The sequence below is a fragment of the Octodon degus genome, unplaced genomic scaffold (assembly GCF_000260255.1).
Source record: "Octodon degus isolate 3935 unplaced genomic scaffold, OctDeg1.0 scaffold00177, whole genome shotgun sequence".
Classification (NCBI taxonomy): Eukaryota; Metazoa; Chordata; class Mammalia; order Rodentia; family Octodontidae; genus Octodon; species Octodon degus.
In genome coordinates, this window is record NW_004524753.1 from 2,451,844 (window position 1) to 2,469,716 (window position 17,873).

Sequence of the window (17,873 nt, forward strand, 5' to 3'; positions counted from 1 at the left end):
TGTGTGTGTGTGTGTGTGTGTGTGTGGCCAGCTCAGCCCGCCAGGGGGCGGGGCTGGCTGGCATGTGGTGCTGGGGGATTGAACTGCGGTCCCTGGGCTTTGCTAAGCTTGTTCTAAGTAGGTGCTTTAGACCACTGAGCCATCTCACCAGCCCCGACATCATCTCACTTGTCAAAAAAGTTCTGTTTTTTTATGCCACAAATCAAACTCAGGACCTTGCACTTGCCAGATAGATACTGTGCCACTGAGCTATGTCCTCATGTCGTTTGTTTTTTTTTTTTTTCTTTCTTTTATAAAGAAACCCAATCACAATACACTACTGCAGCTAAAAAATGAATAATAATGTAGATAGTACAGTGGCCTTCACTTTTACTAAGTAACTTTTCCTTTTGGTTTTAACAAGACATTTCTTTGCTTTAGGACACTGATGAGGTCCACACACTGTGGCCATTTAGTGTGTCTGCTAATTAGATCTCTAATGCTGGCCTCACCTCTGTTTTCCTTACACTTTACTGCTGAAGAGACTGAGTCTGTGTCCTACAGATTCTTATGGCCTTGGCTTTGCAGACTGCATCCTCAGTGTGAAGACATAAGCTGGGATTTCCATCTGGTCTTGAGTATATACAAATCTGAAACAGAGGGTTGAGGCTCAGGACCCTGTTAGAAGTCGGGTGCTGGCAGCCTATACTCTGAGAAAGGTCCAAAGCAATACTTTTTAATGCATTCCTGCTGGCTTGTGTGACCAGTGGTACCCGCATGATGTGCCATCAGGCGGCATGTACCACTGGTGCGACAAACTAATCAAATCATTTTTTTTCATTTATGTGTTTGGTACAGGGTCTCACTATGTAGCTCAGACTCGTAGTAATCCTCCTGTTTTCACCCTCCCCAACACTAGGATTACAGGCATGAATCACCATGCCCGGACTCGGTTGCAGGCTCAGTGTACTCTGGGGGTTGGGGCTGGCATGGTATGGGGGGGCAAGAACCCTGGTTTCTGCCTTGCCTAAGCAGGCGCTTAGTCCACTGAGCTATCTTTTTTTTTTTTTTTTTTTCCGGAACCAGGGATTGAACTCAGGCCCTTGCGCTTGCCAGAGAAGCGCTTATTCCACTGAGCCATCTCCCCAGCCCCCGACTGAGCTATCTTGCCGGCCCTAGATCTAATCACTTTTATCAGCTTTTGACCAATAAAATTGATACAAAGCCACCAGGTACAAGTCATGCTTGAACCACCCCATGTTCTAAGCCGCCTAACAAATGACAGACCTGTGCTAAACGTGTTAATGGAACTTTATCTTTAGTTCTAATTTTTCTGGCGATATTGAGGTACTCTTTAAACAGGTCAGTCCTAGAGTCAACTACTTTTCAGAATATGGGGGATTTTTAAAATGTGCTAACAATTAAAGGGGTCGTGAAATGCGAAAGCTGTGCTTTGTAGTAGGTAAAATTTTTTTTTTTTGAACTGGAGATTGAACTCAGACCCTTGCGCTTACAAGGGAAGCGCTTATTCCACTGAGCCATCTCTCCAGCCCTGTAGTAGGTAAATTTTGATTCTAAGGTCAATGAGGTGAGCAAGTATTTTTAAGTTTCCCTTTAGAGATGAGTATTTTTCCTCTTTTTGGTTATGTTTTCTTAAAGTTGAAATAGCATGAGAGTAGACGCTTCTAAAATAGCAGTCAGAAAATCTGGGCTCCACCCAAAACATACCAAGAATTTACGATACAATGATTTGACAGAAGCCCCCAAATGCCTATCATCCTGAGCATGTGTGATTTAGCAAAAATTTATTTTGTGTGTCCTATAGATTTCCTACTCTTGAAAGTATGGCACTGAATTATTTTTAAAGTGAATCATCACATGGGATTACTTAATCATTGTGATAGTAGGGAAACTAGCTATCAGATATCAAAGCCCAAACAGAACGGCAACAATTTCTAGGACCAAATCATTGTACATTTTAAATTGCATATTACAGGGAAGCTATACCTTGTCTCACGTTTATACACCAAATGATGTCCGTAAGGTGCTTGAATATGCCCGATTACGAGGAATTCGAGTCATACCAGAATTTGATAGCCCTGGACATACACAGTCTTGGGGAAAAGGTAAGGAGTTTGTTTTATGCTGCAAAAAGCAAACATTTGAGATTTCTACCTCTCTTATGGTTTGGCATCTTGTCTTTTTTTTTTTTTTTTTTTTGCGGGGGAGTGCCAGGAATTGAACTCCGGACCTTGTGCTTGCCAGCCAGGCACAATACCACTGAGCTACATCAGTAGCCCTCATTTTATTCTTAATTGTGGTTTGCACAGTGATCACACTACTAACAGATGTAACTGAATACTATGTGTCTCCTGTGAGCGAGTCCCTGGGTCTAGGTGCTACCTAAAGTGTAAGAGCCGGGGGAAAAGAGAAAAGGTAATGATTTCAACAAGTAGAATAATGGAATTTAGAAGCAGGTTTCATAGCTGAGGTAGCACTAAAGTGCTGCCCTTGAGGGGTCATTGAATGTGTCTGGGTTTCTGGTGGACGGGCCACCGCAAGGAAAGGCATGTGGAGCGAGAGATGCGTGACAGGCACACGTGTGAGGAGAGTGGAGCAAACACGAGGCACTAGTGAACGGTGAGCAGAAACTTGGGATCTGGTATCCCTGTTCACTTCTTAGGCTGCATCCTGCTGCTTCTAGCTAGAAACCAGTTATATAATATTTCATCTCCAGTTTCTATAAAATAGGCCTGTTAATGGTAGCTTCCATGTCACTCTTTTGAGGCATGTAGTGTAGGACCTGGCATTTATAATTGCTTAGTACACACTACTCATGGCAGAGATGGCTGGAAAAGCTCCCTGCAGAGAGAGGGCTTCGGGGGTGAGGAATGCGCACTTCATGAGGGACTCCCTGGGAGCCAGCACAAGCTTCTGAGCAGCTGAGCAGCATGAGGGGAGTCATAGTTGGGGAAAGCCTTTGTGAAAATGACTGGTTGAAGGGGAAAGAGACTGAAGTGCTAGACCAGGAGGGGGAAACGGGAAGGAAAAATAATGGACAGAACTAAGGGAGCTCGGGAAACAGCCGCCTTGGCCTTGGTTAGATCATATCTTAAGTGCTGCTAGGATTTCTAGTTGTAGCAAACAAAGAATCTGATATATGGCTTGAAGCTCAAGAAAGAGTTGGGGCAAACTGAAGATTTGGGAATCACTGATATCTGAAGTGGATAAAATCTGAGGCTGGATAAAAAGACGACAGGTAAAGAAACTATTCAGAACACAATTCTTGCTGGGCTAACGTGAAAGAGCTTACCATAGTAACTCTTGGTAAACATGCTTATCTTTTTCTGCATACGATTTCTTACGGCTTCAATAAAATAAAGTTCAGATGGGCCTGGCATGCGGTGGCTCCACCTAAGAGTTTGACTTTGCGATGGCATCCAAGTCACTTGCACTCAATGTAAGCCATGCTTTGCATTTTGATTGTTTCCAGGCCAGTGATATGTGGGAGTGATACACACTCCACAGAAAAGGCGTGCAGGAGCCCACCTCCCGGCTAGCTGTGCAATCTTGGGAGTGAACGACCCACACGCTGTAGCAGTGACGGGGAGCCCTTTAGAGCTTTCAGTGACATAAAAGCCTGCTGCGGCATGTGTGCTGCAAGTTTACCACACTGTGCTCCAGTGTTTTTTGGTGGGTTAGGTGTGTTGAGCACTTAAAACATTTTCCAGTTATGATGGGGTTTAAGGTACACCACCATCCTCAGTGCGTAAGTGTCTATAGCATTTGTGCAGAGTCTGGTCTTTGTCATTAATACACTTTTCTAAAATTATATCTCTGGTTTTTTTCTTGTAGGTCAGAAAGACCTTCTGACTCCATGTTATAAGGGACAGATACCTTCAAACAGTGCTGGGCCTATCAACCCTATGCTAAATACAACTTACACGTTCCTTACTATGCTTTTCAAAGAAATCAGTAACGTGTTTCCAGATGAGTTCATTCACTTGGGAGGCGATGAAGTGGAATTTGATTGTTGGTATGGTGATTCCAAAACTCTTATTTCTTTTAAATGTCTGCAGTTGGAGTTGGTGTAGAGGGCGCCACAGGAGAAGGGAAGAGTGGGGTGGACACTCTGCTTGTAAGAGCTTCCTCTGGGTCATTGGAGGCCTCCCATGCAGGGCACACACCTGGGTGGAGTGATGAAGTGTAAGCGTGGAAGGAGGATCACAATGCGCAAGAAATAGAGTAAGAACAGGACTACAGCAAATGAGAATGCCTCCATGAAAGAGGGCAAAGATTAAGTGTGGAAGATTCTTCAGATAAAAATTACTTGATTTTGCAAATAGTCTTGGGTTGGAAACATTGCAAACGTGGGCTTTGGCAGGAAAAGCCCTGAAAATGAAAAGTGGACTTCTGGTAGAAACGTGTTGCCATAGAAACCAAGATAATTACTTTCATTAGTGCATGTTTGCTGTGTCACTGTGTGCCAGTCTTCCTCGGGAGCTGGTCCATGCACCCCACAAACTGCACTAGTTAGGTCTGTGCGGTGGACATTAGTGCTTTCTACTGCTTTAAGCAGGACTGAAATTTTAATCACTTTTTTGTTTTAAGGGCATCAAATCCAAATATCCAAAGTTTCATGAAGAAAAAAGGCTTTGGGCACGATTTTACAAAACTAGAATCTTTCTATATGCAAAAGTAAGTTATCTGAATGTTTCCACTATTATCAAAGCTTTTTTGGTAAAAGTTTAAGCTGTCATTTAGTACCGTGCTTTATTTTTTCTCCACCTCTTGGCAAAGTGTTGTGAAAAGCCACTAAAGAAGTGTGTGGCTTTAAGTGACCAGCATGGTGACTCTGAGCACTTTGCAGTAGCTGCCAAAACAGCAATGAAGTCAGGAACTCGGCTCACGGTCCCCGGAGGTCCTTCCAGAATCCCTGGAATTCACTCCGTTTTGTCAGTTCCTGAAGCTTCTCCTGCGCCCTGTGTGTGCTGCACAACACCCATAGCTATGTACATCGTGTTGTATTCAACTACATTTTTAAAAAGTTAAAAACTGAGTTCCTCATTTGCATGGGCCACATCGCAAATTCCACAGCCCCGTGTCAGTGTGGCTATATTAGTAAGTGCAGATAGGGCCGGGGAGATAGCTCAGTGGAATGAGTGCTTGCCTGACAAGCACAAGGTCCTGAGTTCGATCCCTGATACTAAAGAAGAAAAAGAAAAGAACAGATATATAGAATATTGTGGCAGGAAATTCTGCTGGACTGTGCTGCTTTACACTAGGGATTAGCAAGCTTTTCTATAAAAGGCTGGAGAGCAAATACATTACACTTCACGGGCCACCTATAATTGTACATTCTTTTAAAAAATATATATTTTAAACAGTGTCAAATGTAACCATATAAAAACTATATGGGACTGCAAGCTATAGTTTCAGCACCAGTCGTGATTCATTTTGATTCACTGGTAGAGCATCCATTTCAGCCTGCATGTCTAGTAGTTGTGGACTGACTGTCAGCTAGCAGTCAAATGCAGCCGAGGTGATACAGCAGTAGATGCCAGTCTATCTCTTTTTTTTTTGCGGAACCGGGGATTGAACTCAGGCCCTTGCGCTTGCCAGGGAAGCACTTTTTCTACTGAGCCATCTCCCCGGCCCCTAGTCTCTCTCGTTCTAAGACAATCATGAAATGAGCTTAGCATGCTGCCGGCCACTTTCCTGGGCTGCCTACCCATTTCAAGGCCACGTCCGTCACAGAGGTGTGCTTTGCCTGTGTGCTCAAAGCAGATGACTGCTACCCCCTGCCACTGTCAGGTTCTGTGCCTGAGCTAGAAGGCAGCCCTCTTCGGGTCATCACCCACTCTTAGCTGGTTCTGCTATGGACCTGTTACACTGAAAGGCACCTCTCAAGGTTCCAAGTAATCCTTCGTAAGAAATATGAATATTTTATTTTTTTAAAAAATTATTTATTTATTTATTTATTTAGTGTGTGTGGCCAGCTCAGCCCACCAGGGGGCAGGGCTGGCTGGCATGTGGTGCTGGGGGATTGAACCGCGGTCCCTGTGCTTTGCTTGGCTTAGTTTGTTCTAAGTAGGCGCTTTTATTTATTTATTTTTTTTAAATTTTATTTATTTATTTATATGTGTGTGTGTGTGTGTGGCCAGCTCAGCCCACCGGGGGCGGAGCTGGCAGGCATGTGGTGCTGGGGGATTGAACCGCGGTCCCTGTGCTTCGCTAAGCTTGTTCTAAGTAGGTGCTTTAGACCACTGAGCCATCTCACCAGCCCCTAAGTAGGCGCTTTTAGACCACTGAGCCATCTCACCAGCCCAAGAAATATGAATATTTTAAATGTTGTTACTGCTGTGTAATACGAACTAACTTTGTAATTTGTTGCAATGCCAGGCTTTTGGCTATTATTTCATCCATGAACAAGAGATCCATTGTTTGGCAAGAGGTTTTTGATAATAAAGACAAGGTAAGAATTGTGAAGACTGTACCTGGGGCAACTAGGAATCTCCAAATCGAGCTACGAGAATGGCACAACCTTTCTGGAAGGGGGTAGTGATATCCTCATGGTTCCAAAGTAAGAAAAACATTAGTGTGGTAGAACCGGTACTACAGTTCAGATCCTAGCCTGAGCTTACTGTACCTAAAGGTGCTGCAAGCAAAAGACAACCAATCTTAAGGCTGATGGAACTTGAACAGCAATGAAAACATACAGTAACTAGCACATAGCACTAATTCGTAGGGAAAAGAGGAAGAAAGAACATGTGTTTTCAAGGATCTTAGAAAATTAATGGTCTTCAGAATGTCTGTGCCATAGATTTGGGGTAACACAGTCTGTGCTAAATGTTGAAACAATTTTTCAGAAACAATAGAATTTTAACTTTTAGGAATTGATGGGAAATTTTACGTTTAGTAATTATCTTTTGATGTCTTACATACAAATAAGCTTCCAGTAGATGAAACTGACTACAGTTAAATACCACTTGTATTTTAAATCATTTTAGCCAACGGGGAGCTTTTTTCTCTTAGTTTGAATATACAAAATATTGGGATCACTGCTTTTGGATTACTGTGTTTTGGAAAAATAACCAGGCATTTTATTTTATTAGTTTTTAATTAAAGCTGATGACTGGTTTATGTCTTTATTGTATACTGTTCTCACCGTCAAAACACTGGTTTCATATTCACACAAGATTGTTAATAAGACTAATGCGTAAGTTATTTTTAAAAGGATCTTTTGCAAATAAATGTTGACTTAAAAAGTTAATGGTCCTTAGATTTTTTTATGAATCAACTGTAGTTGTTAAACCTAATATTATAATTTCTAATATTAACAGCTTCAACCAGGCACAATAATTCAAGTATGGAAAATTGAAAAATATGCATTTGAACTAAGTCAAGTCACAGCATCTGGCTTCCCTGCGATCCTTTCTGCTCCTTGGTACTTAGATATAATTAGCTATGGGCAAGACTGGAGAAAATACTACTTAGTGGAACCACTTGATTTTCAAGGTAAGTGGCACAACCATCATTATCTTGATTTTTTTTTTTTTTCTAAACCTCCCACCCAGGAGATCTAATCTTGATTATTACTTCCTATTCTTTTATGTTTGATACTTGATTTTACTTAAAAATTACTTTAAGTTCTGTAAAACAAACCATGGGCTTATCTAAGTAAGAGAAACTCAAAAGTAGATCACCTTAGATTTTACCTCCATTTTCAATGATCAGTTTTGTCATTTGCTTTCTACATTTGAAAGATGTTTGTGTCACCCTTGGAAGACACGTGAACAGAACCAGTGAGGCTGCATGGAGTCTGAGCTGGGTACTTCCGGCTCACAGACCCCCTTCGTTACCCACTCCGCCCTGTGCAGTATGCGTACCCGTGTGCGCTCGGGATAGAACCTGGGGCTCTGCACACGCTAGGCAAGCTGTTACCACTGATGTACAGCTCAGTTCTGTCCACTTTTTATATCAGCCTTCAGCATAAATTCTCCTTTGCAAAAAAAGGATTTTGTGATTTAAGTTTCAGAACTGCAGTTCTGAGAATTGATATGACTTTTTCTAAAAAGCATTTTAATATGATCAACGGGTCGTAATTACTATGTTTAAAAAAGTTAGGCACTCGGTCTGAGATGTAGAAACTGAAGGGCGGCACATTGGCCAAAGCCATTTAAAAACAAAGTACAAACTAGTGTTCCACTTTGTAATTCCTGGCACGCTACTACCAAGAACTGGGAGAAATTAGGTTCTGGTGGGTGTCTACAAAGACTGCATAAAACCAAACTGAGGGACTGGAGGTGTGGCTTAATGGTAGGGCGCATGCCCAGCACAGGAGGCTCAGAGTCAATTCCTAGCACCTCAGAGACAGCATCTGCAGCACTAGTCCACCGCACAGCATGTGCACGTTGGGGGCGCTGCGAGCTGCAGGCCAGGAGTGGGAATAATAGCGTGCTGCCCTGGGAGGGGAACCCTGCCCAAGGGAGAGGAACCCTGCTCTAGGATGAGGACAGAAGGTGCAACCAGTGCTGCCTCTGCTTGAACTGCTTTACATGTATAAATTGATTTTTAACAGGTTCTGACAAACAGAAAAAACTTGTTCTTGGTGGAGAAGCTTGTCTTTGGGGAGAATATGTGGATGCAACTAATCTTACTCCAAGACTATGGTAAGGAAGTGACAACCCTTGAATTAGGACACCCTAGTGCTTTCCTACTTGGATGAGAAGGTAAAGCCTAAGACTTTCCCCAGCATATACCTTAAATATTTAAGATAACCTGTATGAATTTAAACTGCTTTGATTGCAATTTTAGGCCTCGGGCGAGTGCTATTGGCGAGAGACTCTGGAGTGACAAGGATGTCAAAGATCTTACTAATGCCTATGACAGACTATCAAGGCATCGCTGCAGAATGCTCAGGTCAGACCATACTTATTTTTTTAAACTAGAACACTGATTTTGCTATAAACAGAAATACTCCCTAAAAAGTGGTGCTTTGCTGGGAGAGTGGTGCACGCCTGTAATCCCAGCATTCGGGAGGCTGAGGCAGGAGGATGGCTGAGAGTTCGAGGCCAGTCTGGGCTAGACAGTAAGCTCAAAGCCAGCCTGCACGACATAGTGAGACCCTGTCTCAAAAAAACAAGTGTTTTGAGTTCAGAGATGCTGGGAATTATTTTTTATAGATGAGAGTAACACCAATAGGATATACACAGGGTCTTGCTACGTAGTTCTGGCTGGCCTCAAATTTGTGATCTTCGCAAGTGCAAAGGAGATATATTTGGGTATGGTGGTACATGCCTATAATCCCAGCTACTTCCAAGGTTGAGGCAGGAAGATCACAAATCCGAGGCTGGACTGAGCAACTTAGTGAGAACCTGTCTCAAACAATGGAAGAAACAGGAACGCAGTTTTGCAGTAGACCATGAACCTAGCATACATGAGGCCCTCCCTAGTTTATTTTTTTTAAAAAATTCTAAAATGTTTTTATAGATATATAAGATTCTAGTATAACTCATACTCATCTGTCAGATTAAAGAATTTGACAGCTTAAATTACAGTTACTGAAAATAAAAGGGTAATTCCATCCTGCATCACTTTAATGATCTAAAACTTACGTGTTTATCTGTCTACAGACGTGGAATCTCTGCCCAGCCTCTTTATGTTGGATTTTGCGACTAAGAAAATGTAAAAATGAGCCAAAAATAGAGAAAAATGCCACAGTAATCTACTACAATCAACTTTATTTTGAAATTACGCAAACTAAGACCACAGTAGTCTGTACAACAATCAAGTTGATTCTGAAATCATGTAAATTAAGATCTGTTATTTTTGAATTAAATATTTTTATTGACTGAACTATCACTGTAGAAGGCTGGCATCTTTCTTGCTCTTGAAACATCACAGAGGAGCAAGCCTCAGGTGCATCGACCACAAATAAGGAGTATGTCTCCTGTGAGTTCGAAAGGGCAGGTTCTCATCCTCAGTTTTCAAGTTTTATCTTTCTCATCTCGTTTTTTCAATGTATTTGCCCAGTGCGTAACACCATTCCTGAAAATGAAGCAGACAGAGCTCCTGCATTTCTCTCCTCTTCCAAGGCCTGAACACTTAGGCTGTACCGCTTCTCTGGTTGAGCAGTGCCTTTTGGTCTTGTGGATTCATAGGTTGATAAGTAGATAATTCTAAGGCAAAAGTCGCTGACCCCGATGTTAGCGTTCGAAGCACAGTTGAATAACCCTAATAATCAAAACATTGAAAAGGCTGTTACATTTCTCCTGCTGATACTACTGGTCCTTAACAGGAAAAGCCAATAACGTTGCATGGTATGAGGCTTGGCCATACTGCCTCCTTCAGGTCATGTAAATGTCTTTGCAGGAAAGACTGGATGTGAGAAGTGTGGAGAGCAGGAAAACCTAGCCTAGTGCAGGCAGGCTACAATGCACTCTGTGGTCTGGCCAACTGGAAGACTGTGCGTCCTGCTATTTGCTGGTAGCCAGGTGCCAGTCAGCAGAAGGCCTGGCTGGTTGGCGAGTGATGTGGGCCTCACTACTGGCAGGAGATAAATGCATGGAAGGGGGAAAATGCTCTTTCAGATTGGTGCCACATTTCACTATGCACCTCAACCTTGATGGCCCTAGGACTTGGGCATATGGCCTGTTGGGTACTACAATCTTCAGATTTCCCCAACAGTTCAAATTCTTGATGGTTAACATGAGTTCTCTAATACAAAGCCCTGACAACTCGTGGGTTTTACTATTTTCACCTGGTGTACATAACCCCTTTATTACAAAAAGCAATGTATGTTTCAGCTGTAAGATACCTACCATGATTTCTGCTAAGGGAACAAATCCAATAACAACACTGTTGTCTTGGCGAGCTTGGATCTCCTGAATGTCCCCTCTTCTCTGTGCCAGATCTGCTAGCACAGGGCTGAGGTAATCTCTAGGCACTGTAACTTCGAGATTCATGAGAGGCTCCAAAACCTGCTTGTCAGCTTTCTTCAGGGCCTAAGGAGAGTGGAGAGTTAAGTAAAAGTTTTATTACAGAAAAAAGGAGTATCTGTAAAAGCTAAAATATTGTCATACTCTTTAAATCCAGGGCTCTAGAAAGTCTGCTGCTTGAACTCATTCTGCCCTCAGTGGGGCTAGCATAGCATGTGGTGCCTGGGATCAAACTGCTGTCCCCTGCATCTGCCTAAGCTTGCCTAAGCAGGTGCTTTAGACAACTGAGTTATCTCGCTGGCCCCAGCTTGTTTTTTTTTTTTTGCTCCTCGAATGCCTTCAGGGCACTTTTGGCCCACTGGATCGAACTACAGCAACCTGAGGCTGGCAAGCTTTGTGGAAGCAGCCACTTAAAGGACTGAGCTAGGGCCAGGCCCCAGGCCCCAGCTTGAACTCCTTCCATAGAGATCATATTTTGTAAGAAGGCAAGAATTTCACTGTTTGCTTCACATAATCACAGCTATGGGCCAGCAAGGGCAGTCCAGGAGGTAAAAGAGCTTTAGAAAATGCATTTCTTTAAAAAAAAAAAAAAACAAAAAAACCCTTTTTTTCATAACAATATGTTGAGAATCTTACACTTCAAAAGCCAAGAATATGCACACAGGTCATGTGACATGTAAGTGAAAGTATCTTTCAGGACAAAATAATGAACTGCCCCCTTTCTCTTTATGTTCTTTTCCTCGGTAACATGACTAACTGCAGCACTTCCACAGCACCCCCGTGGCCTCCTCGCCACGTCCCACAGCCCAGCCTCTGTTCTAGCTGTGTACAGCTCTGGCCTGCTTTGGGGCAGATCTGAGTAGCACATGGCTCTCCAGATGCCCCAAACCAAGCTCAGTATTTTCTTTTCCACTCTTCTCTCCCCTCTTTCTCCTGCGGCATTTGAAGTGCACACAGGCATGCACCTTCTGCCATTTTTCCTAGGAGGTGAGGTGAGGGGAGGTTTCCATGCCTATTGCTGGTGTCCTGATTCAGGCTTAAGATTATCTCTTCCCCATTCTGCAACCTTTTCTTTTTGGTATTGGGAATCGAACTCAGGACCTTGCACTTGCCAGGCAGGCACTTGTGCCACTGAGCTATATCTCCAGCTCCTCTTGCCCATTCTGATCCCTTCTGTACTTGGGTTCTACCTCCATCTTCACTCAGCATGAAGTTCAAGTCCTTAACACGGTGCTTCAACATTTTACTACAGAGACCCTATTTAGTTTTCTGACATTTTCACTATGTCCCAGTCTTCCTCTGACACTACAACTAAAGGGACCTTTTTATCTATCTGGATGTCCCCTCCTATGCCCAAATCATCATAGCTTGGATGTGAATTTCTAAGAATCCTCTTCAATCCCCAGCTTTTATGATACTCTATTTGTTCTAACACTGTCTATCTGGGTATATTTAATTTGTTTACTAAACCAGGAGCTCCCTTAAGTTGAAGAAACAAAACGATCCTATTTGTGCCGACCTCCTGGGCAGAACACAAATGGCTCAACAACTCCATGAATACCAAGAACTTCTTGCAAGCAGAGAGCAGGAACTCCCACGATGGATGAGTAGGCAGAATTCTGTCAGGAGTACTCCATTTAAAGTAAGACTAAAATCTAAATGTGTGGCTACAACAAATTTAATTTTCACTTGTTAGTATATTTTTTATTAAAAGACTAATCAAATGTTTTTTAAGACAGGGTCTTTAAAAAAAAAAAAAAAAGGACAGGGTCTTGCTATATAGTTCAGGCTGGCCTTCAACTCACTATGCAGCCCACACTGGTCCTAAACTTATAGTGATCCCCCTGCCTCAGCCTCCCAAGTGCTGGGCTTACAGGCATGTACCCCCAGGCTTGGCTACTTCTAAAAAGCTACAGGGGCTGGGGATTTGGCTCAGTGGTAGAATGCTTGCCTAGCAAGCTGGAAGCCCTGAGTTCAGTCTTGAACTTAAGAGTGATCCTCTTGCCTCAGCCTCCCAAGTGCTGGGATTACAAGCACATGGCTACCACGCCTAATATATATATATATATATATATATATATATATATATATATATATATATATATATATATATAAATTTTTTAAATGTATTTAGTACACGGTCTCACTACAAGATATGACTTGTAGTGATCTTCTGTTTTCAGCCTCCCAAGTGCTAGGATTACAAGTGTGTGCCACCATACCCAGTCTCAGCAGCAAGACAAAAATACAAATTTGAACTCAAATGAAAAAGACAGTTCGGCTTAATTTAAGGGCTGGGTTGTTTATAATTATTGATTCAAATAAAACTACAGAAAACCAGATCTCAAAATCAGGCCACATATTAGAAAACAGTGTACAACCCAATGTTCTCATGTAAAATCAGTCACCTCTGAGACTGAGGCATCTGTACACTGAGGACATGGGATCAGCAGAAGTGCACTGAGTCCTGCGGTCCGATTCAGCCGGGGGCCACTAAGGCAGGATGTAGAATCCATGACACTGAGGGACTCCTCCTCAGGTACCCACACCAACACCATATGCTTGATGCTTTAAGAAGCAGACAATTGCTCTGAATCTGTTACTCAGTGGAACTCAGCTGGTTTCTGAAGGAAAGCAGTCTTGTGTGAATAAACAAACTCTAAAGCTGGAGCTAATGTGAGATCTTCACATTATAGATGAGGGCCAAGCTCACCCTGATCTGTCTTTCTGTAATCTACCAGCCTTGCCTCTAATGGGTGTGACTGGGATGAGAAAACAGACACTACTGAAGGAAACCTGTCTGTCAAAATCAGAGGGAATTGTAACAGCAACCTGTGTGAGCACTGATTTCTAAAATCCTTTACGCTAAGAAATGTTGCTGTGAGACTCGGGATGCAGGGATGGCAACAGGCTCTGCAAGCACAGCAGGTGTAAGGCCAGGGTGCTCCACACAGTACAACTGCCTTAGAAGGACTAGCACTATCGTTCTGTACCTTCTGTACGCATCTTGAGGCACAGGCAGAAATCATAGTTGCAGAGGTACCAGGATGAATTATCAGTGAATGTAAAGTAATTGTCACATCCTGAATGGGGGATCCAAGCAGTGGTCCTGTGTAAGAGAGAAAGACTGTATTAGGGCACAGTGTGTAGTGAATAGTAACAAAAGTGCAAAGCGGGAGGAGAAAGAACCAGGGAAGCCAGGAAAAGATGGAAATAATCTGCAGTGCACGAACTGATAGGAAGCTGGAGATGCAGCTCGTTGAGTTTGTCACTAGCATGTGCACTTGTAGCTGACTTATCCCAATCAGAAAATACTGTGCTGGGGCTGGTGAGATGGCTCAGTGGTCTAAAGCACCTACTTAGAACAAGCTTAGCTAAAGCACAGGGACTGCGGTTCAATCCCCCAGTACCATATGCCAGCCAGCCCCGCCCCCCGGTGGGTTGAGCAGGCCACACACACACACACACACACACACAAATAAATAAATAAAATAAATAAATTAAAAAAAAATACTGTGCTGGATGTAGAAGCCCACCGACCCCTGTGCAAAAAAACTGCTAAGCCAGCTCAGTTTGCAATAAGAAATTACATGGATATATTAACAGCATAGCTTTATATAGTACTCTGCTACACACACACTCTGAGGCAGCGAGCAAGTGGGCTATCACGCTTCCCCTAGGTTTTGCCCTCACCTTGGAGGCACGCGTTGTGAATTCCATTTTCAACAGCTGCTTGGGAGTCTTTCAATAGCTCCCTGCTGACACTCTCAGCATACTCGATCACCGGTGTGACGGATAGTGTCCCTCCTGGCCTTGCTTCCAGCTCTACACTCACAAAATGCTGTTTGTCTCCTAAAGTTTTATCTAAGGTATCTAAAACACAATTGGATATAGTACCTCAAAGATTTGTTCCAGAAGTGTTAGCGGGTCATCACTGGCACAAATGCAGTCGACAAGCTTAGGTCTCATGTTTTGTGTTTTACCTGCAGCCTGCGCTGAGCTGAGGATGGTCTCTCGGTACGCCACCTGGAGAGGCCCCAAAAAGGTCTCCAGGCCGTATTCCCGCTTGATTCGGTCATGAATAATCTCAATATGTAATTCTCCCATACCACACAGCACAGTCTAGTTAGGAGGAAAATAAATATCAAAGGAAAAAAATACATTTAATGCAAAACACTGCATAAATATTAATATATCCATGTAATTTTTCATTAATTATAAACTGAGCTTTATAGTCCTTTGGGGTGTGTGTATGGGGGGGGGAGACTTCTATGTCCAACACCATTTACTTCTCTGATTGGGGTAAATCAGTTAAAAGAGAAGCACTTGGCCCCTCTCTCTTATGATAGTTCAAATGTTATCTGGGCAAATGGCATCTAGCTAGGCCTACACTTCCCAAATATAAACACCAATTCTGGCCAGTAGAACACTGAGTACACTTCGTGTTTACAGCTTCTGTACTGTTCCTTTAAGAGAAGGGTAAAGCCTTTCCTCAATGAATAAGCAGCAATCATCTGTGGCTAAAGGCAATATCCTATAAGAGGGGAGATAACCTTCCCTAAACACTTCAGAACCACAAAGCATTTCCCAGTTACCCTGAGTACCTTCCAGCGTTTTGGACAGTAAAACCTCCAGGATAGCTGGAAGTATGTAAAAGTACCATCATGCAAAAAGAAATGGACTTTGATCTTTTTTTGGAGCAATATTAAAGTGTCTGCCAGGTGGCTTTGTCTACCATCCTAATCACGTGATCCATGATGTGGTCTTCGGAACACAACTGGTCAGCTCTGAAGTCTGAGCCCAAATCCATGGCAGGTCTCGAGACTAAGGGTCAACCACAGACTACATAATTGAGGACTAGCAAAAGCTCTGGGCACAGGAGGTTCCACTGAGCTGCTCTGAAAGTTGGCAAGGCTCTGTACCCAAAGGCAAATGAAGGCAAAGAAAGCACTGAGTCTGGAACTCTCCCAGACTCCTCTATATGTCCTTTTCCTTTGGTTGGTTCTAATCTGTGTCCTTTGGCTATAATAAGCTGTAATTATACATTTTTTTTAAAAAGGACTATTTGATATATAATTGTTCCTTTTAAATATAAAGTTGAAAAATAAATTGTATATAAATAAACAACTTAAAATATACATATATATTTGAAAAAATATGTTGTGCTCTATAATGTAGCACATTAAAAGTATGTGTTTGGGGGAGAAGTGGGGAAGAATACTTAACTTTTCACAGAAAAGAGACTTCAATTCTTTATTTGGTACTTTTTGTGAATCATTCTGCTATTATCATGCTCTTTCATCTTTTGTATTTTTTTTTTAAATGTTTTTGGCACAGGGTCTCACTATGCAGCTTGGACTCATAGTGATCCTCCTGTTTTCAGCCTCCTCAGCACTGGATTATACCTGTGCACCACCACAACCCAAAACAGTCACTGGCACAGTATACCTGAGGGCAGGGTCAGTGTGGCATGCAGTACTGAGGATCAAACCGATCAAACTGTGGTCCCTGTGCTTGCCTAAGCAGGGGCTTAGTCAGCTGAGCTATCCTGCCAGCCCTCTGTGTATGCTTTTTAAATAATTTTCTGTTTCAATTATTATTATAGGCTTTATGATCAATTTAAGTAAATTATACTACTGTATTTAGCTGGCATTTTGGGAAACAAACATTTCATATTTTCTTTTTTTCACATAAATTTATTGACAAACAAATAGCAATGAGACAGTTTCAAATCAAATTGGTAGGACAGTTTCAATAATTAACACACTGCATATATTCTTCCTAGTGGTTAATTGCTGTACAAGATGCGGACTTGAGATCCTATTTACAAACACCATTAGAACAAATCACTCTATTCATTAAGAGAATGTAACTATATATCTATCCTAACCACTTTGAATACACAGATACAAAATGGATATTCATCTGTATCCCCCTTTTTTGTTAAGTTCCGTTATTTGAATATTATAGGTGTTTTAACTCAGCAAAATATTCTAAAAGAGTCCACTAGCCCATAATAGTATTGGGTCTTCTGCTTGACTGGTAATGTCAGAAATTGTTGATCTGAGTCCCCTACAGCTCAACATAACAGCAATATTTCATATTTTCTACATTAAACAAGTTTATCTTTATAAAGTCAAAAAACTTGTGGTTACCCTGCACTAGCGGGACCTACCCGTCCCAGCCCAGGCGCAGCATGGGTGAGACCCTCTTCCACCCCCTTGGGACGCCCCCCACCACTCCGCAGCACCTCCCCCACTCCAGCTGCTGAGTAGAAATTTCTGCCGCGTTCCGAGAACCCCCAGATCCAGTCCTAGCCCAGGCCCGGTGTGTGGGAGAGCTGCCTCTCCCCCCTACTCCACCTTGTCCCTTCCAGACTCAGCTGAGGACTGGCATACAGGCCTGGGGTAAAACTGTGCAGCTGTAATCCCGGCAGTAAGTGTAGGGGACAGAACTACCCAGCTAGTCCAGGAGCAGAACATCTTGCCAGAGGGGCACAACAGGTTCACCCCCAAGGGCAGCAGCAGGAAAGAGCTGAGCACAGCAGCCAGACCCAAGCCAGGCACAGCTGGATCAATCCAAACTTTGTAGATCTGCACCTGAACTTCAGTAGGTGTTAAGGGTTATAACTGCACCAAACATCTACAACAAAGGTCAGAAGACAGTTCTACACAAAATGACAATGAGAAGGAGCAAAATGCAATCTCAGAACCCAAACCCACCCATAACAAGGGCACAGGACACTAACACAGAACAAACTGGGAATCACACAACTGAAATCAATGAATCAATGGCTTCTGAAATAAAGAAACAGCTGCAAAAAGGTATAGAGGAACTCAGATTGGAAATAAAAAAAGAAATTCCTGAATTAACAACATCTGCAGTAAAGAATCAAACGCAGAAACATATGGAGGAAACCCAATGCCCACCCAGAACAAGTGCAGAGGACACTAG

General features: G+C 42.7%; 2 protein-coding genes across 4 annotated transcripts in view; one reads left to right on the forward strand and one right to left on the reverse strand.

Annotated features, from left to right (window-relative positions):
* The window catches only part of Hexb (hexosaminidase subunit beta), a gene marked incomplete at its 5' end in the record, with an annotated part of 27,517 nt that extends 17,857 nt beyond the window's left edge, over window positions 1-9,660 (forward strand). Inside the window, 8 exons of the mRNA XM_012517423.1 lie at window positions 1,976-2,105; window positions 3,835-4,015; window positions 4,591-4,677; window positions 6,382-6,454; window positions 7,323-7,497; window positions 8,561-8,651; window positions 8,797-8,901; window positions 9,615-9,660. Of these exons, the coding sequence (XP_012372877.1) occupies window positions 1,976-2,105; window positions 3,835-4,015; window positions 4,591-4,677; window positions 6,382-6,454; window positions 7,323-7,497; window positions 8,561-8,651; window positions 8,797-8,901; window positions 9,615-9,660 (888 nt within the window). The remainder of the gene's footprint in view (window positions 1-1,975; window positions 2,106-3,834; window positions 4,016-4,590; window positions 4,678-6,381; window positions 6,455-7,322; window positions 7,498-8,560; window positions 8,652-8,796; window positions 8,902-9,614) is intronic.
* A 45-nt stretch (window positions 9,661-9,705) lies between these two features.
* Gfm2 (G elongation factor mitochondrial 2) overlaps window positions 9,706-17,873 on the reverse strand; it is a 69,185-nt gene continuing 61,017 nt past the window's right edge. For all 3 annotated transcript variants that reach the window (XM_004643485.3, XM_023703658.1, XM_023703659.1), the window contains 5 exons: window positions 14,903-15,041; window positions 14,613-14,792; window positions 13,913-14,028; window positions 10,803-10,985; window positions 9,706-10,215 (listed from right to left, as the gene is read on the reverse strand). In XM_004643485.3, the coding sequence (XP_004643542.1) occupies window positions 10,087-10,215; window positions 10,803-10,985; window positions 13,913-14,028; window positions 14,613-14,792; window positions 14,903-15,041 (747 nt within the window). In that variant the 3' untranslated portion in view covers window positions 9,706-10,086. The remainder of the gene's footprint in view (window positions 10,216-10,802; window positions 10,986-13,912; window positions 14,029-14,612; window positions 14,793-14,902; window positions 15,042-17,873) is intronic.